Raw genomic sequence first — 27,078 nt, forward strand, 5'->3', positions numbered from 1 at the left:
GAAGGCATCAATATTGTTGGCGTAGGTAGGCAACAACTTTATTGGAGTCGACATTGTTGTTGATGACTTGCATCGTCCTTGTTGGCGATGGCGGGTCTCAATGTTGTTGGCGACGACGAACAACAATTTTACTGCCATCTGTGTTGGTATTGATGATATTCATCATTTTGGTTGTTAATGGTGGGAGTCGATGTTGTTGGTGTAGGTGGAAAACAACCTTGTCGGTGTCGGCATCAATGTCGATGACATGCATCATCCTTATCAGTGGTGTCAGGTGTCGATATTGTTGGAATAGTGGGCGAATATGTTATTGGCAATGGTAGCAACAATCTTGTTGGGGTCAGTAGTGGTATCTATGACGTGCTTCAATTTTATAGCCAATGGTGGGTGATAACTTTGTTGACAGTAAAGTCTCATCCTCTTCCATTGTTACACTTTTTTATTGGCAATTTTTCGATTATTCTTGTAGCAGCATTATTAGTTTGTGAGTAGTTGTTAGAATTATTAGAGTTATTTATAGTCATATTGGAATTTTTTATTACCATATAAATATTAGAGTATAGGTCTAATATTTGAAGTAATAATCTATATAATTTATTAGTATAATATATCCTTCTTATGGAGAGTTTTCCTTTTATTGTATTTTCCTTATTGCTCTTCTTTCTTGCCTTTATATAAACATGTTTGTACTATTATTACAGTTGAATCAAACAAAGATGTAACCTTTTATGTTTTCGAATAATGATTACTTAAAAAGCTCACTTAGTTTAAAAAATTGTGGCTTCAAATCAATATCTTGAACTGAAATAAATTACTGATGTTGGATATCTAAGCTTTTTGTTAAATAACTACCATATAAATGTTCTATGATTGAAACATCATGTTGTAGTAAAATTTATCTGAGATTTATTTATGCAAGTTAATTTGGTGAGTGAATTATTAATTACCTGAGTTTTCAAAGACATAAATGGTTCTCTTTTTGTAATTGAAGTAACAAATTCATTCTGATAAATTGTTTTCTCCTTTTCTATGCACATGCCAATCTGTTGACATAATTTGAAGGATTTTTTTACGACCTGTTCTCGAAATTTTTTCCAATGAATTGATTTCTCAAATGCATTGCAGGCTCTGAGGGAGTTTCTGGTCATGATGAAAGAAAAGAGAAGAAGTCAGATTTGGAGATTTCAGAAGACGATAAGAGGACAAGGATGGGGTCTCTGAGGAAAAGGGCAATAAGTGCATCGAACAGATTCCGACATTCTTTGAGAAGAAAAAGTAGCAAGAAGAACAGTGACAGCAGTGTCCATGGTTCAATTGAAGATGTAAGGGACATTGTGGAACTACAAGCAGTTGATGCCTTTCGTCAATCACTGATCATGGATGAGCTTTTGCCTGCAAAACTTGATGATTATCACATAATGTTAAGGTGATGTGTAATCTTTGTTTTCAAAGGCATGATCATTTTCTTATCCCATGAAATGCAAGAACCCCAATAGGAATAGGAGCACTATACATATGAGTAGGCACATTGACTAGGTTAACAACTTGGGAAGGAATGGATGCCAAGCCAATGTCCAAAGGTGATTCCCATTTTTTAACACAAACCATATGGAAAGTAGATTGACCTGCCACCATAGTATTAGAAGATATTTTTTTTTTCAAATGAAAGGTCCCCACAGCCTTGATTGTTATGTTTTTGTCGATCTAGATCTACCCTGAGACATTCTGAGAAATTATGACCTAATATATCCCTTTTCATTTTCATTTTCATTATTATCATTAATTTTTTTGAAATATCATACAATGTCCGTAGGCTTTTATCACATTCATTATTGGTTTTCACCTGCTCATCAGCCCTAAAAACTATTGATAATGTTTTGACAATTCAACATATCAATGACCATCGATCTCAATGTTGATCCCTTTATTATTAACCTCCAGTACCGAGAGTTGAGAACTTTCTTTTTTACTATTGAGACATATTTTGTCATAACTTTTACCTACCTGTGTAAGTCATCATGGTCTGTCAACCTATCTCACATGATATGACCTTTCATTTTCCTTCTTTCACTTTAATATCAAAATTAGCACTATTGAAAATTACTTAGCATTAATATTCGCATGTTATTATTTAATTTGTTAAACATACATCAATGGTAGATATGATATGTAGAAGTCAACATTATATTCTATCAACAATTTTATGAATTGAGTCAATTAAAAATATAATGAATTTATCTAAACAGGTAATCCTAACAAATGCATTAGGCTTGTTAATATCATCATGTCAGGATCAACATGAGGAAATATCTATTTGCATGCACAGAGTAGCTCAATGGAATTATAGAAATTCACAAATGTTAGGCCTAAGAATCATTTGCTCTCTAAATTATAGGATATCTTTCAAGGTGAATTTCTTGATTTTTATTGCTTTGACGTTTTGCTCTTTCATAAACATCCTAAGAACAATCATTTCTTAATTTAATATAAATTCTTAACTTGCAAATCAAAACTAAAAATTAACCTTATGTAATATTTTGGCCTCAAAACGATTTCTCCATATTCAAGCCTTCAATCCTATAAACTCGAACACAAACTTAGTTTGCGAAGAAAAAGATTAAAATAAGACTCTTATCGAAAATCTCAAATTCTCCTCAATGGGTGTCATCACGCCCATCACTTACTTTTTTCTCCGTATTTGATAGGGACGACTCTGGAATACTTACGAGATCAACAAAAATCTAAAACTCAAAAACATCTAGCTAATCATGAAATCAGTTCCAAAACAGCCAACCCATAGAACATTTGGGCATAGAGAAAACATAGAATATCACTTGCACGCTCGAGAGGAAGGAATAGAAAAACTAAGAAAGAACTTTCAATAACAGCAATGGGAGAGTCCAAAAAGTCATCCACAGTGAAAAAATGACTAAGGTACCTTTAATTTATTGAAAAATCAATAGTGATCTTTGAGAAATTCTTAAAACCTATTCTAACCTTGCTAGCCTCTCAGTGTGGGCCTACGCAATAGCGTTGAGAGGTTGACTATAGATCAAATTCATAAATTTAATTTTCTATTAATTAAATTGGGACCAAACACTCAATATGAATATGACATTGTGAATTAAATGGCATTTCCATTCCCCCCAATTACTTCAATCCAAAATCCAAATACACCTGTAGTCAGTGGTCATGATTAATTTTTATATGAAGACTAGATTTATTACAAAGGCGTCTTAAGTTCTATATAAACATTTTAATTTTCTTTTTAAATATAATTTAATGATTTAAAGAGAAGTTCTGCATTTACAACTTCCAAGAGCAAAACCTAAAAAGGGTGAGATTTTGTTCCCATGAACCATTAACGTGAATCTAACGGTCCTCTTTATTATAAGTCTCAAAACCCTCCCTTTTAAACACCAAATCCTCATCTTCTCCTCAACGTTTTTCTTTATTGGATTTCAATGAAGTTGTGAAGTCTTCAATGCAGATTTATAACTAAGACTAGTTGCATTTAAGTGCCTACAATTGCTGTTATATGTTTTTCACAGTATTGTAGATAGCTTAGGCAATCTTTTAATCATTTTCTCTTGTAATGTCTAATCTATGACAATGATATATACCGATATAATCCTCTCAGATATAGGTCCAGTTGTGCCTTCAAATTGCTTCATAATATCTTGCGTTGGTGAAGTATCCATACTATATGTTTTTATAGTTTCTGTGTTTCTGGAGAGAGCTATATGTTAAATTATTTCTTCAAGTCTGTGTTTTAGCAATATCGCTGCTTAGGGCATCTCTAGCTGAACTCCAAACGATTGTAAGGCGTAGCTGGTTTGCTCAATTCGAACGACAAAAAAATCGCTAATTGGTGGACGGTGAACAGTGCGACGCCAACGGTGAACATTGCGACGCCAACTGTTCACCTACGCGATTTTTTTGTCTCAACCGGATTTGTCGAAGAAAAGCGCGAAAGAGGAGAAAAATGGTTACCTTCGCAAAAGCGAGTAAAAAGGAGTTCGATTGGAGATGAATCACGATATTTTTTAGTTTCACTGTATTTTGGAATGAAAAATGGGATTTTCGGTTGGAGATGCCCTCAGTTAATATTGTTTATTTTATACCAAAATTTTCAACTGCATGTTAATTTTTTATAATCATGGCCAGTTTATAATAATTTTTGCTGGAGATTATGGCCCTGTAAATAAGCCCGATTTACTTCTGCAGATTTCTTAAGGCAAGAAAATTTGATATTGAGAAAGCTAAGCACATGTGGGCTGATATGATTCAGTGGAGGAAGGACTTCGGTGTTGATACTATTTTGCAGGTAATTTACAAGTTGATTGATTATTGAGGTACTTCCCGGCCACTGCATTAACTAAGAGTATTATTCAATGCTTGGATTCTAGTTACGGGTGCAAATGAGTTGAGTCGAGTTTGAGTATGGGGGTGTTCGAGTCGAGCTCAATTGTCAAATACCAAGCTCGAGCTCGAGCTCGACTCGTTCCAACGTAAATGAGTTCGAGCCGCTCGCCGAACCGTATGTCGAGCCTCCTGTGAGGTCTGTTTCGGCTTCATGCGTGCACTTTTTTAAAAGTTAAAAATGGAGAGAGAGAGATAGCAGCTTTTTTGGGTTTTGTCAGAGAAAGAGAGTTATTAGCATTTATTATTGTCAAAGAGAGAGTGAGGGGCAACCAAATGAGATTCATTTTGAATTCTCCATATATATACTGACGGGAATTTAAGTATGATTTATACATTATTTAGTTCTATTTTTTAAAAAATATTCGGATTTAATAATTTCGAGCTCGAGCCGAACCTAATGAAGCTCCAACTCGAGCTCGATTAGCAAACGAGCTCGAATTTGAACTCGAGCTTGACTCGTGAGCTCAATAAGCTCGAGCTCATAAAAGAGTCGAGCTTGAATCTGCTGATGAGCCTGCTCGGCTCACTTACACCCCTAATTCCAATAGTAGAAGAGGTTGATTTTGTTACTGACGCTCCGAAGCCGCACCTAGTCCGATTCTTTCTACTCGATCGGCTTCACAAGTCGCAACAACTGACCCTCCGCTCACACTCCTGTAGTCCTATATCGACTCAACTCGCAAAGCAGTCGTGAGCCTCACACAGCGAACCGATCTTCTGTTTACAGTTGGTCAAAAACCCTCTGCCAAATTACCGATCCAACTTGCCGATCCCTTCCCAACTCTAATCCCGTCTCCTTCCTCAAGCAAGGCTCCTCACTGAACCGATCTCCCTCTCCCTGCACTCGAACCAAACCCGTACCAAGCCCGACCCACGCAGCAACCGGTCCCAACTTAGCTGCAAATCCTGGCCGAAACCTCCCAATTTCTGAGGTTCGGACCATCCAGGAAACCCGACCTCAACATCTCCAGCTCCTGCCGACTGTCTCCGCACGTCTGTAGGTAGAATTCAACGTTTACAAGCCGTTATAGCCTTCCGACCCGACGCCCACGAGCTCTCTATCTTCCGATCCCATCACCCATCTCCCTTTCCTGTTCGAACACAGGCCGAACCTCCTTATTGAAGTCGAATCCCTCTGCTGAAACCAATCACTCTACCTACAACCCATTCACTTCAAATTAAACCCAAACCTAAGCTACATCTACAGCAACATCACTCAAAATCCCCTCCAAACCCACTAAACCAAATTCCTACAGAAAATCACCAATTCACCATTCATCTTCTCCTAAGAGAGAGATCATTATTTCTGTTTATATTATTGATATATCATCGAAAAATTATCTTGATTGGGCACGAATCTCGAAGCAAAAATCAAGTTGAAAACTTCAAAAATTAAATCCGGGATCATCTGAACTCCGATTTCAAAAAACTTATAGTCGAACTGAACGTCCTGGAAATACGAACCCAACGACACCAAATTCGACTCAATCCGAGCCCAAATGATTCCAAATCAAAGATCCAAAGCACATTCGGAAGGTTCAAACCATAATTAAGATTATCAAACAATTTTCAAACACGACATGCATTTAGTCGAATCGAGCAGCTTGGCGAGACGAATCCAACGAGCCCAAGATCGCTGAATTCTGATATCAATAAGATATTCAAATACACAATAAACGGTCTATGATCAAAAAATTCAACATCAGTCATCCATTCAAACCACTCACAATTTACCCTTGATCTTCCTGCTATTTAATGGTCATGTCACTCTTAGAAAACTATAAATAGACCTCTCATTTTTCATAGAAGGGGAACCGGGGGGGAGGAGGCCCAAGCAAGAAGAGAATAGAATTAAGCAAGGAAGAGACTCCTCGACCACCGACAAACTTCTACCCGGCAGCCTACCGACGTCGGAGTTCTGCCCGATCACCAACTGACGCGGGAATTAATCAAGGAAGCAAGAATAGAAGAAAGAAAAGGAAGACAAGAAAGAAACTTCTCTTGTCACCAGACTCTTCTTCGACCACTGTCAGACTTCCACCCGGCAGCCTACCGACGCCGGAGTTCTGCCCGAATACCATCTGATGCCGAAGTTCTTCCCAGCCGCCTCCGCTCGTCGCTAGATTTCTACCCGACGTCAGACTTCTACCTGACACCAGTCCTCCACACGTCTTAAGATTTCTACCCGACACTGAACTTCTATCCGATGTCGGACTTCTGCTCGTCTCCGGACTTCTATCCGACGCTGGAATTCTACCTGACGCCGTCCTTCTAACCTCCGTCATCAGACAACGGTCTTTATGACCTTCATTGTCCGCCGACCATGATCATTCCGACTTACGTCGCCCACCGACTACGGTCCTTCCGACCAAATAAACACATCAACAGTGACTTCCTGTTTCCACCATGTAACACACTCTATATGATGTAAATTTGTTACATAAAGTCATGACCTTCCTTCCTATGAAGGGCCTCATTTGTAATCAACTGCAAATACTAGTGGATTTATTCAAACTAGGCTAGACCCCATGGTTTTCCCTTTTTAGGGTTTTTCACGTAAAAATTTTGGTCTCCTATGAATACTGCACTATCTCTCCTTTTATCTGATGCGTGTTGAATCTTCGTACAAAAGCTAAATGTTAAACTTTATATTTCTCTACCGCCGTGAATACTCTATGACGCAACAATTATTATTTTTACATTAGTATTATTAAGTAAAAAAGAATATATAGATGTACATTTTTTTTCGTCATCATCGTCCTCGGCTAATATCGCCGCCGCTGTGCCTCCTTACAAAGGTATAAATGTCACTAAGCCCCCCCGAATCCTGCCTCGATGGTTACAGTGCGGCGAGCAGCTACCTATGCACGCTTTTCTTAGTGCGGTGGGAGGAAACTCGTTGCAATTCTTACGGCGAGGCAAATAAGCTTTGTGCACACTTTTCTTAGCGTAGCGGGGCAAAACTTAAGTATCTGTGTACGTTACTTAGTTCCTGTGGGAAAAGAATTGTGCATTTTTAAAAAGGTACCCCTGAAGACTCATGCACGCCTTTCTTAACGTGGTGGGATTAATGATTACGGGTGTGATGTCATTTGACATCGTCCATACACATCTTTCTTGACGTGGTGGGAAGGCTAAGACTTCTCAAATTTTTCTAAAATTGAGGAGACGTTGGGATGCTGCCAAAATTCCGACTGACAAGAGACTTGGTTTCAACAAATGCAGGGAACAAAACTTAAAATAAACAGCATGGAACTAGTTCCTAAACTTTAAAATGCACAATAAAATTGAAATCGCAAATGCTGAATAACAATTCAAGTCATTCAAATGAATATTAATAAACAATAGAGAACTTGTGATAGATGAAATTCCAAACACTAATTATTATCAAGCAATGATCGAATAGTCGACGTGCAGCACTCACATCAGCTATTCCCAACAAGCAGGAGAGATAATTGTGCAAAGAATGTCGAATTTCCAGCCTATATGCATGAAGAAATTAAATGCAACATGTTTGACAGTTAATGTCGATATGCAAATGAATACACTAGCTTATCTGAAAGGGATAATGCCAAATGTATTGTGGATATAACAACTATCTTACAAACATATCGAAGGAGCTCTGGAGCACATAATGAATTATTTATGAGTGGTTGTGGTAGAAATGTAGTGATATGCATATGAGCGAAACATGAAAAGCATGCAACTAATGTCACTGTAGATGAGTACACTAAACCATATATGGATGATGATAATGGACATAATGCAAGTATAATGACTTCCCTACAAACATATCCAAGGGGATTGCAGTGGATATACAAATAAGAAACTTATGATGGGACAATTCATATGTAAGTAAGAGTCAAGAGGCTACTATGAACATTAATACCTACAAACAACTATAGGAGATTTTTCGTGCACTGTAATCCACCTACGGATGACGACGAATAACATGCAGCAGATGCTAGATCATTCATATAGTCAACAACCATTTCATGGCAGGCAGATACACTAATCCCTCACAAGCAAAGATCAAGCGGTTAATGTACAATTAATATACAATGCTTATATCAATAGTACCCTGCAAGCGGGAGGGAAAGATGTGCATTGAACAAAAATTTGCTAGCCAACATGTGCAAGGAAACTAGTAACGAGTGCAGCTCAACTAGTAGCTCACATCAACATGTTAACAAACATACAAAACCTATCTGCAAATTATAATACTCCCTGCAGACATATGCATGCAATGTGCAATGAATGCCAGGATGTTCGCACAATAAACAACAATGTAGTTTCAAAGGCATCCAACCTGTCATAGGATTGGAACCTTCTTATGCCTCTAAGCTTAAAGTGAACAACTTGGCAATTGCATAAGAAAATGGTGGAAGATCGAAAGATGGCGACTTCTGGGGGCATCAGTTGACTGCTGAACTTGTTGGTCCTCTGTCTAAAAAACATGGAGTTGGAGTTCAATTGCATAACCTGCTTGAATCTTTTGAACCAACTAATGTTATTGCCTTGTGATCATACCATGTGCAGTTCTTGTGATGAGATATCCACAAATGATTGATACTGCTATCATGATTGCAGGCAACCTTATGAACATAAAGATTTGAGACATGTCACTCATATTGAAAAGTTCCTTACTATTCACAAAATATGAGTTTAACCATGTTATATTTGCAGCAAGGTTCCTCATTCGAAATTTCTGATGCGGATGTACCTACTCCCGCCTGGTATAACAATTATGCTGAGAAGAAACACACTCATTTTGCTGGAGCTGAAGGTTTAGTTGATCCAATAAAACTAAGCCCTCCAACTGGTAATTTAGAGATTCTGATGGTGACAGTTGGGATAAAGAAGGGTGACACGGTGTAAAGAGGAGGTCCCCTGATATGTTACAAGAAGATCTTAACTTTGACACTAAGCATGCAAGATTGAATGGTTTTGTAGAGTCAAAGAAGGATATGTCAAAAATATCTCATATCTATAGAAATATCGAGGCTTCTAGAGAAATATCGTACTATTTGAATGGAGGTTAAATATTCAGAGATCAAGCTTCACAATCCAATGTCCTACACATGCATCGTTAAATGTTATAGCTGCAGTTTGAAGGGGGTTGCTCCTGGTCATTATGTCAAGGACTGCAGGAGAATCTTCCCCGTCCCATCTGAATATCAAATACCAGAATATTGTTGAGATACTGAAAATTATCTTGTGCTTTATCCTATTCATACTTCGAGGAAACTATCTTATGACGAGGTGAATAAAAAAATCTAATTGTACATCAATCAATTCTTCGATCTCATCAAATTATGATACCTCATTGTTGAACCTCCAAAGGATTGCAGTCCCTTGAAAATTGACAGGGTATTATAGGAGAGGCTTGAGACTACTGAGGCATTAGCTCTGAAATCATGAACGATTGTTCACCATACATTATATATGAATGTTATCATTGCCCGTGATCTGTAAACACCATAAGAAAGTATATTGCTAAACAATGTCATTAGACTCATAACACTCGTATAAGCAGACAAAAGATGTTTCTCAACATTCAAATGAAATTTTACGCAATGAAATTTTGCGCAAACTTTAGCGTTTAATCACTTAGCGCAAATAATTATATTTAAATATCTAAATGCTCCCCCCTCATGCATTAAAATATGATTACCCGCATAAGCCTCGACGAGCATGCTGCATGCGCACATGTGATGTCTGAGGATGCTGTGTGGGTCAAGAAATAAACTCAAGTTCGAATCAGATCCTTCTACATAAATGGATAGGAGTCCACACGGTTCGAACCATCAAAGGAATATACGGTCATAGCGCTGACCGGGAAATTTGTTTTATGCTTTATATTCGGCCTTCAAGGTGTATTATAAGGAAGATTCACTAATAAAGATATAAAGCCTAAGACAAACCCTATCCTTCGTCAATAATTAAACAGAGTCGACAAGATTCAATTGAGAGAATCAAATTGTCCATAAACACCTCGATAATGACCATGTTAATAGAAAATCTCAACCGGAGGAGTCCACAAATATTTTAAATGTCTCCCAAATTCCCATAAAAATCTAAAATTCAAAGTCACCAAAATTAAAATATTTAAAATTGAAATAAAACACCAAAACACTTGAAGCAAAATATTCATCCACCCTCCGCAATAGTTTGCCGAGTTGGACAAGCTTGAAAATCATTTTAGCTCACAAAAAGAAAATATCTGGTCGAGGATATCTCTAAGATTCATTCTCAATCCATCTCTTGCCAGTAAAGATGTGACACGTGTCCTCTAACCGACAATTTTGCGCCAAATGGCACCACAGGTAAACGGTTATCACCGGGACCCTCTGATCGAGTGGTTTTTCCGTCAATTGGCACCATTAAATTACGGTCATGGTCAGAGCTTGTATGTTCTCCAATGGCATTAAATCATCAAGTAATGAATCAATAGGATATGATCGATAGGGTACAAAACCCTCTATTAGTAAGGTTGATTCAAAATTGTCTCCTTAGACAAATATTCACTACAGATCTATAAAGTACCCTTGTACGAAGCAACTCATGACTGTCAACAAAGATTCTTCTGTCAAGTTGGGTCGACTACCTCCTCTGACTAGTAGACCAGGGATCATGATGACCCAAAACGACAAAACCATGGGAATCTTGATCGGGTCTATCATTACTCCTCGCACCATCTGCTTTAAGTGCAAGGTGGTAAAATTTCTAATTTTAAATATTAAATTTTCAAATGCCTAAACATGCTGCTACTATATGCCATATACTATGTAATTGTTTGAAGACTAGCCTTAATCGAAATTTTTCAGTCGTTACCGGAAGGGGTAATTAACTATAGGGTCTTGCGCCTATAGGAAACTTTAACCTCAGATCATAAAGTCTTTGCACAATGAGGGCCAAATCTTTGGATAATGTCTAATTTGAAACCCAATCTGCTTTCTGAAAATTTTCCTCGGAACATACTCGTTACAACTCTCCTCGACGACCCGTAAAAGAAAGAAAGAGGCGGCGGAGAGGCCGAGGAGCAAATTTTCGGAGCCCACAGTTTGATTTTAAGGAATATTGAGAATGTATTTGGAGTTTTATTCAGAGTAGTTGATATTATCTTCCATTGATGGAAATGTGTTCACATTTCATCTTTATTTTATTTAATATGGAGCTTCATTTCCCCTTGATTGATAAATTTCCTTATATTGTCGAAGACTGTCTAACATTTTAGTTTTTTTTCGACTTTTTAAATAGAATTGTCATTTTTATGTGGTATTTCAGTAGAATCGTCCTTTTCATCTGGTACTTGCGATCATATAATTTTGTTCAAAGCTTGGAAACAAAGTCTCCGCAATGTAGGGGTAAGACTACATGCCAGCATTGGCAGAAAGCTACACCCTTGTTATTATGCTACCGAGATGTTTTTTTGGTAGTCCATTCCTTGATAGATGGGTCTCTTCTTTTTTATATCGTTCTATTGTACCCGTCCATTATTTGGTTTCTATGCTTTCCAGTATCAATATTTTTGAAGAGTAATTCAGATAATACTCGAGTTCCTTCCCTGATTGAAAGTTTGCTATTACTTATTGGAAAAACTTAATATTAAATCCTAATATGCTCTGTGACAGGTCTATTTTATTTATTTTTGTTTATTTAGATTCGAATTTGTGAACATGCGCTGATCAATTGCTAACTGCAGTAAACGGCTTATTAGGATTTTGAATATACAGAAATAGATCAAGTTCTGAAGTACTATCCACATGCCTATCATGGAGTTGATAAGCAGGGAAGGCCCGTTTACATTGAAATACTAGGAAAAGTAGATCCCAACAAAGTTATGCAAGTGACAACCATGGATCGATATATGAAATATCATGTGAAGGAGTTTGAAAGATGTTTTCAGGTCAAATTTCCAGCATGCTCTATTGCTGCAAAAAGGCATATTGACTCCTGTACAACAATACTTGATGTTCAAGGCGTGGTATGTTCAAAGCTCACTTACTGTAGTATTAACTGATGCATAATACTTTGTCCATAAAATACCACAAGATTATATGAGCCTAGTTCTTTATGAAGTCACATTTGCGATGTAGGGATTAAAAAATTTTTCTAAGAATGCTCGTGAGTTGATTATGCAGCTGCAGAAAATTGACAGTGACAACTATCCAGAGGTATTCATTTTTCCCTTCACGAAGCCAAAGTTTTTTTCTTTTCTACTTTGACTAATTTTTTATTCTTTTTCGTTATTTTTGAATCAAATTGAATTTATCACAAATCTATACAGACAATCATGTTGAGTAGGAACTGTATGGTTTGAATGCTTTTGCAGACTTTACATCAAATGTTTATCGTCAATGCTGGACCAGGTTTTAAATTACTGTGGAACACAGTGAAATCTTTCCTTGATCCCAAAACAACTTCAAAAATTAATGTGCGTGTACTTTCACACATACTCTTCATATTTTCTTTGAGGTATGAGAGGAATATATGATAAAGAAAAATCTCATATATCTACTTTTTTCAGGTCCTTGGAACCAAGTATCAGAATAGGCTTCTTGATGTAATTGATTCAAGGTAGTTAATTTTGCTTAAACTAACTTATATTAGTGTCTTGGTATTATGCTCAGCTATTTTTGCTCCTTAATTTCACAGTGAATTACCTGAGTTTCTTGGTGGTTCCTGTACCTGTGCTGACCAAGGTGGATGCATGAAATCTGATAAGGGCCCATGGCAAGACCCCAACATAATGAAGGTTTGTATTTGCTTATAGAACTCATTACTTTTATTTCTAGTATTATAATAGTCTGGATTCTGATTTGTTTTAATTGTGTAGATGGTCCTTAGTGGAGAAGTACATACTGCTAGACAAATTGTTACTGTCTCAAACAGTGATGGAAAGATTGTTGCTTATACAAATCCTCAATGCCCTGTGGTAATGAACAATAGTTCTTCATTTACAGATTTTAATGGAATTTTATTACTTGGAAAGTTTTAAAATTTGCTTATTTTTTGGGCTAGATGAAAAGCAGTGACGCCTCAACAGTTGAGTCTGGGTCTGAAGCTGAAGACATGAATTCTCCAAATCTTACTAGGAGTAGCATTTCTAATCCTCAGTTGACACCTGTGCATGAAGAGGCAAGTTTTATTTTACATGGAAAATTTATGTTTCCAATGATTGGTTTTTTTTTTTTTTCCTTCAAATTGTAACATTTGTTGATGCATGACCGTCTAACATGTTCAAATTGTTTTCAAATATTAGGAAGGTTGGTAGTATGTAATTTGTATGAAAACGAGTTTACATGTAGTTTTGGTGATGGTGAACGGCTAGAATTTCTATTTGATTTTCCTTCAAGTAATAACATATAGAGTTATATGTCTAGATACTGCTTTAAAACTTAGGCTATGCGTGCTCCAAGAAATGAAAAGCGAAAAAACTAGCCTGATTCAAACTAAACTGATTCGTTGTCATTGCATATTTAATCAGAATGATTTTTTTTTTTTTCTATAGTTGTATCTATTTGAACTAGCGCACGTAACACAATTTGTATGTAATCAGCTTATAAATGATATTATATTTGACAAATATCTTATTAGCACTATTTGTTATCGGTGGGTTAGACTTGAGACCCCATGTGGGCTCCGAAAATTTTTTGTGGCCCAATCTCTCTGCAGCTTTTTATTGATGGGAAAAATTTTATCTAGATTATGTTTTAGAGTTCTATTTTCAAAAGGCAGATTAATATTTAAATAAGACACTACCCAAAGATTTTCCCCTCATTTTGTGAGAACTTTGTGATCTATGTTTCAGTTTCTCATAGGCTCAGACCCTTATCGTTTATCACATCTCCCAATAATGAGAAAGAATTTTCAATTCAGGTTAGTAGTTAGATAGTCACTTAGTACCCAGTATATAGCAGCAACAACTTTATGGTTTAGATCAAGGTTTAAAATTGCGTAAATAAGTCTCGAGGCATTTTTCATTCGTGAGGTGAGGCGGTCTAAGGCGTAAGCCTCACGGACGAGAATTGTGTAAATGAGAATTTAAGAGTTTTAGCAGATAAATAATAGTAAGATTCTATCATACAATAAAAATATCTAAATGACAAGTGAAATTAGTGAAAAATAAGAAAATAGATGCAATAAAATAATATTCCAAAGTATAGTGTTGAGGTAAATCACCAAGTTCCTCCAATATGAGATCGATACAGGGGGTCCAATATAGGTGTTTCCTCTTCTCCATCAACATCTGACCAGCTTCTTTGTATGCAATGGCATTGTCAGTCACCACCTGAACAACCAATTGCTCCCGAATCTTCTCAACAACCCCATCTAGTAAATTGAAAAAGAATTTAGCATTTTTAACCTCATCTGAAGCTTCAACTGATCGTAAAAACACCGTGCCATAAGGATTATTGGCAATGATATTAGTCAAGCTCCTCTTCATATCAGACCATCCATCTGATATAATGGTAACACTTGTCTCAATCCATATCCGTTTGATCTCATCAATGCTCTGCTCTGTGTTCTTCAACTCCTTCAAAATCAATGTTCGCAACTCGTACATGGAAGGTGCTTTCAACCCTCTCCTATACAACCCTAGAGACCGCAACATATTGAAGTAGGCCGGCGATGTCGCAACATTAAATGGTATGGCATTCTAAAAAAAAAATCTGTCAATATCCATGCAAACCTACCGTCGACCCTCTTTGGTACCAGTAGCAGGCTTCATCTGTGCTTGTCCTCTATCCTCTCCTGGATTAGTCATATACTGTAAAGACCATTTTGCTCCCAGGTTCGTCCGGACGAAGTTGGATCGTCCGGGACGATCGGTACAGGTTGTGCAGAAAAACATTTCTGGCTGCATGGTTCGTCTGGATGAAATTCGGATCGTCTGGACGAAAATCGTCCGGGACATTATTTAGTTTCGTCTGGACGAAATTCGTCCAGAGCCCAAATCGTCCCGGGACGAAGTTGCGATCGTCCGGGACGATCAGTCTGGATATATAAGAATGAGATATTTTTGGAAAGAAAAAGGACGTCTAGGAGAGAAAAATGAAGAAAAAGAAGGAAAAGAGGATTTTTGGCCGACTCCGGTCCGTTTTCGTTCGTTGCTGTAGTTAGAGAAGTTGACCGACTCGAGGTAAGACACATTCCGCCTTTCTCAATTTTCAGAAACGAGATTTTTGACGCATTTTCTGTTCCGGATTTTGTTTCCGTTAGCGAATTTCTGGTATTATTTTCTTCTGACAAAGGTTTTACCGCGTAACTTTTGGTATATCTCTGAGATGATAATTATGCACGTTTTGAGTATTTTCTGGAAGATTTTTACCGGACATTTTGGATTCTGCGGTGTTTTAATTGAACTGCAAATTATCAGGATGTTGAAAAATATTTTGTCAGTACAATGAAAGTCTTATAATATTGTTGTGAATGTTCTGTGGTAATTTGATAAATTTCTGAATCTGTGAATTTTGTGTAAATTTCGTATACTGTCGTTATTCCGCTGAATTTTCGTATGATTTTTGAATTTCTGAAATAAGATGATTTGAATGAATTGATTATTTGTATGCTATCAAAAGGGAGTTATAAGGGGCCGGAATCCTATGTGATTTCGTTGTCTAGGTTCGGGAAAGGAGACATAAGGGAAGCTGAAATCTGAAATTTTGTATATATGTTATGTTATGGTGCTATAAGCACAAAAGGGATCCATAAGGGGAAGTTCTGGTACTATAAGCATAAGGGAGATATAAGGAGAAGTTCCGACATCTGGAAGGAAGTTCTGTTCTGAAATTATCTGTTCTGTAAAGCTGTAATGTGATTATTTCTGCTATAACTTCTGTACGTTATTGGTTATTCTGTACGATCCTATCTGATATGTGATTTGAAGCTTTATGATCTCTGATTTGAATTGGGATTTTGATATGACTTCAGTTTTTCGTATCCGATGTTTGATTTCTGATTGAGCTATTATCTGTTCTGTTTGTTATACGATTTCTGTACGATAATTTGAATTCTGTACGGATACTTTTCTGATACGTTTTCTGATGTGAGTTTCTGATGATTTTGATGGGTGATTGATGTCTTACTGAGATGTTAGCTCATCCTTGTTTTCTGCGTGATTTTCAGGTTCTGGGAAAGGGAATGAGGTCTTGGACTAGACGTTCTGAGTCTGATCTGTGATTAGGTATTTTGTATTTTTTATTTTTATACAGTCATGACTTTTCTGTTCTGTTCTGTTCTTTCTGTCTGAAGCATAGGCAACGACTCTTCCATTCTGTATCAGTACATAACACAACCTTTTATGTGATGCATCACTATAGAGCTGAAATCCATCTAACTATGAGGGAATAGTCAGCACTGGAGCAGCTATCAAACACTGCTTTAACCTCTGAAAAGCTTCTTCACACTGAGCTGTCCATTTAAACTTCACTACTTTCTGAGTCAATCTGGATAGTAGCATAACTATCTGTGAAAACCCATCAACATACCTGCTGTAGTAGCCTGCCAATCCCAAAAAGCTCCCAACCTCAGTCATTGTAGCTGGTCTTGGCCAATCTGTTATTTCTTGCACCTTATACTGATCCACAGATACTTCCCATCAATAATCACATGCCCCAAAAATTTTAAACTTCTTAACCAAAACTCATATTTGAAGAACTTAGCATACAATTCATTTCCTCTCAATGCCTGTAACACAGCCCTTAAGTGATTTGCATGCAGTTCTTCATCTAGGGAATAAACAAGTATGTCATCTATGAATACTGTCACGAATAGATCTAAAAATAGCTTAAAAATTTTATTCATGAGATTCATAAACACTGTAGGAGTATTGGTCAAACCAAAAGGCATCACTACAAACTCATAATGCTCGTATCTGCTACTGAAAGTTGTCTTTGCATTTTCTTCCTCTCTAATCTTGAGCTGATAATATTCTGACCTCAAATCAATCTTTGAAAACACTGAAGCACCTTTCAACTGATCAAACAAATCATCTATCCTTGGGAGAGGATACTTATTCTTCGTTGTCAACTTATTCAACTCTTTATAATCTATATCGAGTCTTAAGCTTCCATCATTCTTTTTCACAAACAGTCAAGAGCACCTCAAGGGGAGGTATTAGGCCTGATGAATTCCTTCTCAAGCAACTCTTATAGTTGTTCTTTCAACTCCTTAAGTTCTTTTATTGTCATTCTGTAATGAGCTTTAGCAACAGGTTCAGCTCCTGCCACCAATTCAATAGAGAAATATATTTCTTTATTTGGAGGAAAGTCAAGTAAATCATCTGAAAATACTTTTGGAAATTGCTGAACAATTGGGATATATTTTATTTATATGTCCTCTTTCTTTTCCTCTTTAACATAGGCCAAAAAGTCTTCATATCATTTCTTTAATATTTGAAAAACCTTCAGATATGACACAATCACATCTATTATCCCTTTATCCCCTTGAAATTTGAATTTCCTCTCTCCTGACATATAAAACTTAACCTCTTTTTTGTTACAATCTATAGTCAAGAAATGGCAAGATAACCAATCAATGCCTAAGATTGCATCAAACTTTGACAAGGGTAATACAATAAGATTCGCCTCTAAGTTCTTATCACAAATCCTCAAATCCACATGACATTTCTGCTTAGCTTCCATATGATTTTCATTAGGCATTAAAATTGATAGTGATCTAATCATATTTGTTGAAAGCAAATTGATTGATCTAACAAAATTCTCAGAAATGAAAGAATGCGACGTTCCAGTATCAAACAAAATTTTAACAGGTCTGTCACAAATAAGGATTGTTTCTAATCATAAAAAGATCATAATATTTATTTATAAGACATGACATTCATTGTTCATTCTTTTCATATAAAATCTTTCATTGACATTTAATTAAATTATATACATGTAACAACGTCAGGAGACCCTTTAGCTTCTTGTTGGGACAATCCATAGACTCGAGGTTAAACATTCTAACGAGTCTGACCTTGAGAAGGAACAGAAGTTGTAGACTCCACAGCTCTTGGTCTGCCAGATATCCTCTGAGTATTGTTGCCTGACCTAACCTATGTAGCATATCTCTGTATCAAAAAAGGGCAAGACTTTGCCATATGTCCAGGCTGATGACACCATAAACAAGTATTAATGCCCATGGTTTAAAATTGCGCAATATGAGGCTCGCCTTGAGGCCCGCCTTTACGCAAATCCAGTAAAAAACGCCTCGATGCTTACGCCTTGAGTTTTTTTTATGAGGCTTCCGCCTCAACTTGGTTGAGGCCCGCCTTGAAGCCCGCCTCGCCTCACTAGCATGAGGCTTACGCCTCACGCTTTATATATTAAAACTTACATAAATCTTGAAGTAAATGTCCGACATTTGACTCTATAGGAGAGGAGGAAGGAGAGAGAGCAGTTCACCATAATGATGATTCAAATGAAGAACCCCTTAGTGATTACAGTGCTGATGACTTATGAGTTCTTATGTGATATGTCATTGCTATTTATTTTTGAAAATTGAAATTATATGTTAATGAACAAAAATTAATGAAATATCCTATCTCTAAGGGTAAAGCCGCTTATTATTATGAAATATCTTATCGCAATTCTTCTAAACCATAACAACTAAAAACATAAACAAAAACATCAATATAAACTTCAACAGACTCCTTAATTACAATTCACTGACTCGATACACATAACATAAAATATAAAACATTTTTTCCTGAGTTTCTCTATGACGGTAAGTGTACTGTCGTCTCGTAGCAATCACTTCTTAACACTATCTCCTGAAAAATATTTCCAATAATAGGATAAGTCAAGGCTCAGCAGGTGATAAACATTTATCTTAAATTTATGAAATATTTTTCTTTTCATTTTAAACATGTCATTAAGCATGAAAATGAAACAATAAGAGATTATAATAAACATTCATAAACATGAATTATAAGATATTTTCATAATCATTTTCTTTAAAACATTTCCTTTAATCCTTTCTTTCTTTTCATAAAACTTTCCTTTTCTTTAAATCCTTCAATAAGAATATAAATTTCATAATCATAATATAATAAGCACTCGTTCTGGAAGTACCAGAGTTTTGTACTGTTCAGGTACACAGTCATATTGGTCATTTCTTTACGACATTACCATTTAGCTCCGTAGAACCCCATTACCATTTGGCACTTCTGGATCATCATACACATGCACTTTATAATACTTATATATATTAAGAAGACTAAAAATTATTCATTACATCATACGTTTTTTAATGAGTATCGGGTAATAAAATTTTGTATCTCTTATGCCTTAAGTTTGTTTAATTAACTTTAACATTCTAAGTAACATGTCATATGTATAAACAATAAATGAAAAGCTAAAGTAATAATAAAGAAATTATAAACCTTAACTTATAGATTTTGAAAGTGCAGTAATACTTAATTAAATTTCATAAACTTAATTTAAATGTAATCACCTACCTTGTTAGAATCGAACAACAATCACTACGCTGCACGATGTTGCTTAACTAAGTGTCGTCTCCTTAATCCACACCTAAGGATAATTACAACTGAACTAAGTATAAATCACATATATTTTCAATAATTAATATAATTAAAATTCTATTTTCGAAATTATCATAAATCTAAATTTTAGGAAACCCTAAATCTTAAATTTCACTCAAATCATTATGCTAAAATTCTCCTAAACCTATTTTAATAATTACCTTAATTATTTTTTAATTTAATTAATTGGAAAATTATGAAAAACGTAAATTCTTACAAAAATTCAAAATTTTGTTTTAAAAACATTCCTAAGACCCTTACAAACCATTTTTGTAAATGCACTTTTAAAGAAATTCAATTTTAGGTAAAAGCCCTAATTTTTTATTTCCAAAAATTTTCAAAGAAAATTTCATTTCTATCGTTAAAATACTTCACTAATCCTTCCCTATAGATTTCTTAAAGAAATTTTGAAAGAAAATGCATTTTTTGTAAAACCCTAATATTTTCATTGCCAAAAATTTTGAGATTGAAATGGATTCGCTTCAAATAAAACATACATTTGCATTCTCCTTATCGTCCACTTCGATTTACACTAATTTTCTCGCCTAAAAATCGTCGCCGGAGCCACCCCGCCAAAGCCATGCCGTCCGCCCGTCTGGCTTCTTCTGCTCGGTTTGGCCGAAATATGCAAAAGGGGGAGAGGGGAGGGTTTCAGTTTGATATATTAGGGAGAAAGGGGATTGCCTAATGACCGTTATAGCCTAACTTAAAAAATTCTGGCATTTTATTTGCTTAGGGGTAGTTTTGGTATTTCTAAACTTCTAAATTTTATAACTCCCAAAATACACAAAATTAATTATAGGTTCTATATATCAAATCGATCAGAATTTTGCATAGAATTTTATAAAATTACTTCCGTCGAAATCTGTTAACTTTAAATTTTCACTTAAGTTTCATTATGATGTATCAAAATGCGTGCGACGGCTACGATCGTCAAATCTCGGGTTTTACATAGGATTCATTCTCAATCGTTCTTTTACCAGTAAGTACGTTCCATATGTCCTTTAACTGATGATTTCGTCTTCAAATGGCATCACATGTAAACGGTTATGATTGGAACTCTCTAAGTAGGTGGTTTTTTAACCAAAATACATCATTAAATTACGGTCATAGTCAGAGCTCGTATGTTCCCCAATGGCGCTAAATTCTCGAGTAATGAATCAATAGGACATGATTGATAGGGTACAAAGCCCTTTATTAGTTAAGGTGGGTTCAAATCTATCATCTTTGACAAATATTCACCCCATGTCTACAAGGTACCCTTGGGCGAATCAACCTATGGCTGTCGACAAGAATCCTTCTATTAAGTTGGGTCGACTACCTCCTCTAACTAAGTAGACTAGGGACTATGGTGACTCAGGACGAAGGAACCATGGGATCTTGATCGGGTTCATCATCATTCCCTCCACCATCCGCTTTAAGTGCAAGGTGGTTAATTTTTAATTTTAAATGCTAAATTCTCATTGCCCAAATCACGCTGCTACTATATGTCATGTACTCTGTATCTATTTGACAACTATCATTAATCGAAAGTTCTCTCTCGCTATCAGGAGGGATAATTAACTATAGGGGCTTGCACCTATAAAAAAACTTGAACTCAAATCATAAAGTTCTCGCAAAATGAGAGTGACATATTTGGGTTATGTATTATCTAAAACTCAATCTGCCTTTTGAAAATTTGCCTCGGAACTTACTCGTTAAACTCTCCTCGACGACTCAAAGAAAGAAAGGGGTGCGAATTTTAGGAGCCCACAATATAGCGGAGCCATTGCGCGAAATTACCCGGTCAGAGGACCTCAATCATAATTGTTCACCATGTGAAATTGTTAGGCCAAATCATTGATTAGAGGACCCTTCATAACCATTTACCACATGGAGTCATTTGATCAAGCCACAAATTCTAGGAGTCGTTAGGCCAAACCATGGGTTAGAGGACATTTAACACATCTTTAGTGGCAAGAAATTATTTAAGAATGAATCTTAGTAATATTCTCGATTGGACATTTGCTCTATATGAGCTGAAGTTATTCTCAAATTTATCTTCTTCATCAAACTATTACGGATGATAAATGAATTTTTGCTTTAAGTTTTTAGATAATTTAATTTCATTTTAAATATTTAAACTTAGATAAATATCAAACTTAGATTTTTTTTTAATCTGAGCTACTAAGTGATTAATCTTGGGATTTGGGGGCATTTAAAAGATAGAGTTCCCTCCAATTGATATTCACCTTCAATATAATCATCATCAGGGTGACATTAAGTCACTTTAAATATATTTTGTATTTTATTGGAATTTCAAGACATTTAAAAGATAGAATCCCCTGTGTTTGATATTCATATTCAACGCCTTCTATCATCGGAGATTTTAAATAATTTAATATTTTGCTTATTTGGACATTGTCAACTCAACCCATTTGTTGGCAAAGGATCAGATTCGATCTAAGTGCATATGACATTTTAATGATAGTATCCTCTTCGATTAATATTCACTTTTCACACGATTATCATCGGGGTGAAATTAAAATCACTTTAAATATTTTTTTATTTTATTAGAGTTTTGGGACATTTATAAGATAGAATGCCTTTCGGTTGATATTCACATTTAACATGTCCATCATCAAGAATTGACCCTGTCAACTCTGTCTGTTTATTAATAGAGGATCGAGCTCGCACATTGGCTCTTATGAACTGTTACACGGGCATTTAAACTCGAGAGTTCCTTTTTGTGATGAATTTTATTCAAAAAAGATTTTGAAAGTCTAATGTGAACAACAACAACAACAATAACAAGTCTTTATCCCACTATTTGGGATCAACAACATGAATCATTTTTCTCCATTGTATCATCTTATGTGTCAAATTCTTATTTAAATCTAATAAAAATGACATTTTTAATACTTTCTAACCTAGTCTTTTTAGACCTATCTCTATATTTCTAATTAGAGCACATGCAGATGGGCTTAAATTTTAATGATTTGAACATAATTTAGAGGAAGTACATATTTTATGGACTCAAGTCTTCTCCTATAAATAGAATACCCTATTCCCTAGTTCATTCCACCATTTAGAGTTGTTTGGTTTCTTGTGTGTGCAGTTTGAACATTCTAAGCATGGTAGGGAAGTTTTTTTAGTGCTCGTAAATAAGCTATTGCGTTCATTACAAGTCCCGTTGCGTGCGAGGTAATGACGACAAGTTCTATGGCGAAAATGAGAAAACACAATTCTCTCTCTCTCTATGTATATATATATATATATATATATATGAGTTTTTTTTGTTAGCGCTTTCTCTTTTTTGTTTTTTTGATAAATTAGAGTGTGGAAGTAAAATAGAGACTTGTAGAGAGTGGGTGACACAGAGAAAGAGAGAGAGATAGGAAGAGAATTGTAGAGAGAGGGTAGAGAGAAAGAGTAAGTGAGGTGTGAGGTGGTAGAGGGAGAGGGAACGGTAGAGGGAAGAGTGGGAAATCTCTCTATTTAGAGAGAGAAATGGAGAGGGAGAAGTGGTAAAGATAGAGTGAGAAAGGTGGAGGGAGAGAAACATTCACTCTACTATTTATAGAGAGAGAGAGTAAGAGAGGGAGAAGACAATAGGTGGCTAGCAGTTGGCAGTTCACTAACAAGGAGTTTGGAGTTTGCCAGTGGAGCGATTCGGCAATGGGCTGGGAAAGGAAAGGAAGCTGGGCTAAGGTTGCATGGGGTCGATCAGCTGAGAGTGTTCAGAGGAAGAGGGAGGCAGAAGGAAGTTGTATTCAGAGGTGTGACGATAGCATAGATGTGAGGAGGAGGCTACTGCTGGTGGAGTAGTAGGCGATGACTTGGAAATGAAGATGGGGTTGCAAATAATGGAGTGTTGTCGAACTTGGGAGGTGAGGAGAGGGGTTGAGCCGTATGGGGCTATATAGTTCTTTGACGATGTCAAGAAGAGAGTGAGAGATGGGTTAGGTAAGATGTTGGTTTCGAAGATGGAACTATTCACGTTGCTGATACAATAAACAGGTAGCAACAGCATGGTCGAAGAAGATTAGCAACATAGCAAACTAGAACAATAGCACAGTGACGAAACTTAGTAGAAAAAGCGAAAACAATGAGGAATAATTAGTAATTCATATCATGGGAATGACTCTAAACTCCATTATTAATTAGAATTTCAAGGTTGAAGTTGAAATCATGCAATAATGAGTTGGGCCTAAATATCAGTCGAAACACTTGGGAACACATCCAGCTTGTTTGGGAGCCAACATCCCATGCATGTTCTTACATTTGAAATGTACTTGAAAACAAAAATTTAGAATTAATATGCATGAATTGCATTCCCAATGAACATATAATTTCATATTTGCATCATATGATCTTCTATCTGACTTTGTTTTCTGATTCATTGCTTAGAAAGACGAAGACTGTTAGTTCAACTTGTTCTTTTATATTGGTATGCCTACAGTTTCTGAAGACCCTTGTTTGCGTTTATACAGGCTAAAATTGCCGGGAAAGCAATGCCTTCTATCGCCTCTTTAGACTTTGATGACTATGTACCAATGGTTGACAAGGCTGTGGATGCCGAATGGAAGAACAGAATATCTGAAGCTTCCTCAACAGGTTTGAAAATTTCAATTGATCTGCATAAATGAATCTTTATTCAACCCAGATGCTGCATTCTATCTTCCTAAAAATTGTGCACGCAAATAATGGAAGAACATCCTTTTTTCCTCTTCATGCACTAAAATATTTTAATTTTTCTCCAAGAAGTTGCACGCATGAAACATTCATTGAATTGAAAATGGTTGTTCATGCTTATCTTCACGAAAATCAAATTACTTCCCAGGCTCTATCATTACCACTTCTGTTGTCCCCTATATCTTTAAGGTTTCCTTTGGAACGGCTTTCTTACTGCTTCTTAAAGCAGCTTTTTAGTAAAAAATGAAATTAAAATTTTTTACTATAAAGTTGCTTTAAGAAGCAATAAGAAAGTCATCCCAAACGAAAACTAAGTATTTTGCTTACATAGTTTGAGCTTTACTTTTTTTTGGATTTTAAATAGCTGCCATATTCTCATTGCATATGTTATGTTGTATATGGATGATTTTTGGCGGAACTTGTCATTACTACTACAGCAGACTGCCTTCCTCCCTCGGATGATACCCCAAAGCTTCACCGTGTTAGAGCTCAAATCGCAATGATGGTGGCTTTCATCTTGATGGTCTTTAACATGGTTCTTTCAGTCACCAGAAATTTGACTAAGAAACTTCCAGATAGTACTTTAAAAGCAGGCCACCTCAGTCGCTTTTCTGCATTAGATCCTGCACAAAAAGGAGATCATCATCGTTCACGAACTTCTGGGTTCACAGAAGTAGAGCTGTTTTCTTCTGTTTTGGGAAGGCTTGGGGAACTCGAAGAAAAGATCAATATACTTCAGGCTAAACCATCTGAGATGCCTTATGAGAAAGAAGAATTGCTCACTGCTGCTATCTGCCGTGTGGATGCATTAGAAGCTGAGCTTATTGCCACCAAAAAGGTATATCTTATACTTTTCTCTTCTATGTTTTAAGCAATTCTTGTTAAATTTTCCATAGAGAAAAAACAAACCTTCACACTTGCTGGGCGCTTTTCCTTGTTTGCTAAGCAAGTTATTTACTGTTAAAGTGATAATCAATATGTTCCCTAATAAGGAAAACAACATTGTTAGACTAGGTAGAATGTATGAGATTAGGCTAAGCAAAGAACCATAACTTAAGGAAATTGAGAGAATTATATTAAAAAAAGTTCATCTCCTAGCATGTCTTCTAAATAATGAATTTAGACAAAACTTTAGCTTGATTTCATTGTTATTTATTAAGCATGTGTATCCTAAATAACACCATTATGCCTTCAATAGTTCTCAATGAAGTCATATATACCTATAATAATTACCCAAATCTTCAATTTTGGTACCCAAACATATTTTGGTCCCCTAGCATTCATTTCATAAGCATGTAAATGTGGGCTCCGAAAATTCGGCCCCAGCCTCTGCCCGCGTATTGCTTTTTCTTCGGCGAGGGGAGTTTTAAAGGAATAAGTGTCGGGGTAAATTTTGGAAGGCAGATGGGTTTGTAGATAAGACACTAACCAGAGATTTCACCCTCATTTTGCGAGGACTTTATGATCTAAGTTCTGGTTTACTATAGGTGCAAGGCCCTATAGTTAATTACCCCTCCCGATCACAAGAGAGAACTTTCGATTAAGGCTAGTCGTCAATCAAATACGTAGAGATACGTGTTATCCGACATATAGTAGCAGCATGAGTTTGAATTTGGGAATTTGGACGTCATGAGGGGTCATTTTTATTTAAAGCTTGAATCTTATCGACCCTATCAACTTGCTGATAGGGGATCGGGTTTCATAGGTTTTATGTCTTTGTTAGTGAATTATCTTGATTCTAGGCCTTGAAAGCCTAATATGAATGTATTAAATAAATATGCTGGTCGCCACAACCGTATATTTATTTGATGGTTCGAACCCTGTCGACTCCTATTGATCCGTATAGAAGGATAGGATTCGAACTTGAACTCACATATTTACCCGCGCAACATCCCTAGACGTCCCCCACAGCATGCTCGTCGGGGCCCATGCGGGTGTTTGGGGGCATTTTACAGTTGTTTGTTGAACCTTGTCAACTCTTATTACTTAGGAGGATCGGGTTCGAATTTATTGACCCTCGCAGCATCCCTAGAATTCACGTGTGTACCAATAACACGCTCACTGGGGCCCATGCTGGTGCTTGATTGCATACCCCTTTTAGTGTACCTATGTGTATACAAACTATAGTGCATGTGCGGGGGGGTGCTTTGAAATATTTGGCTGATCTTTCGCAGTTGCATGTAGAAACTCGTGCTTGGTCCGTAGTCCTTATGTATTTTGCTTGTGGGATACACATTGAATACATGGTAGGGCAGCTTATAGGAGCACTGTTGATATACCACCCTTGCCTTTAGATGATATCTCATATGCATATCTATGCTCGCAGATAATTTATTACTTATGCAACATGTCTGCTATCACTGATTGAAAGGGTTTTTTGTATCTTCTCACAAGATCTGTGCAAATAATACACATTAACTGTTGGCAGG

The 27,078-nt window shown here is 36.3% G+C and overlaps 1 protein-coding gene across 1 annotated transcript in view; it reads left to right on the plus strand.

Moving 5' to 3' along the window:
- Positions 1-205: 205 nt before the first annotated feature.
- Positions 206-27,078, plus strand: part of LOC110094660 (phosphatidylinositol/phosphatidylcholine transfer protein SFH6) — a gene marked incomplete at its 5' end in the record, with an annotated part of 41,062 nt that continues 14,189 nt past the window's right edge. Inside the window, 12 exon segments of the mRNA XM_020819931.2 lie at positions 206-383; positions 1,126-1,426; positions 4,228-4,327; positions 12,146-12,412; positions 12,525-12,602; positions 12,761-12,862; positions 12,956-13,005; positions 13,084-13,183; positions 13,265-13,363; positions 13,450-13,566; positions 24,448-24,571; positions 25,087-25,487. Of these exon segments, the coding sequence (XP_020675590.2) occupies positions 305-383; positions 1,126-1,426; positions 4,228-4,327; positions 12,146-12,412; positions 12,525-12,602; positions 12,761-12,862; positions 12,956-13,005; positions 13,084-13,183; positions 13,265-13,363; positions 13,450-13,566; positions 24,448-24,571; positions 25,087-25,487 (1,818 nt within the window).

Source organism: Dendrobium catenatum, unplaced genomic scaffold, assembly GCF_001605985.2.
Source record: "Dendrobium catenatum unplaced genomic scaffold, ASM160598v2 fragScaff_scaffold_1693, whole genome shotgun sequence".
NCBI lineage: Eukaryota > Viridiplantae > Streptophyta > Magnoliopsida > Asparagales > Orchidaceae > Dendrobium > Dendrobium catenatum.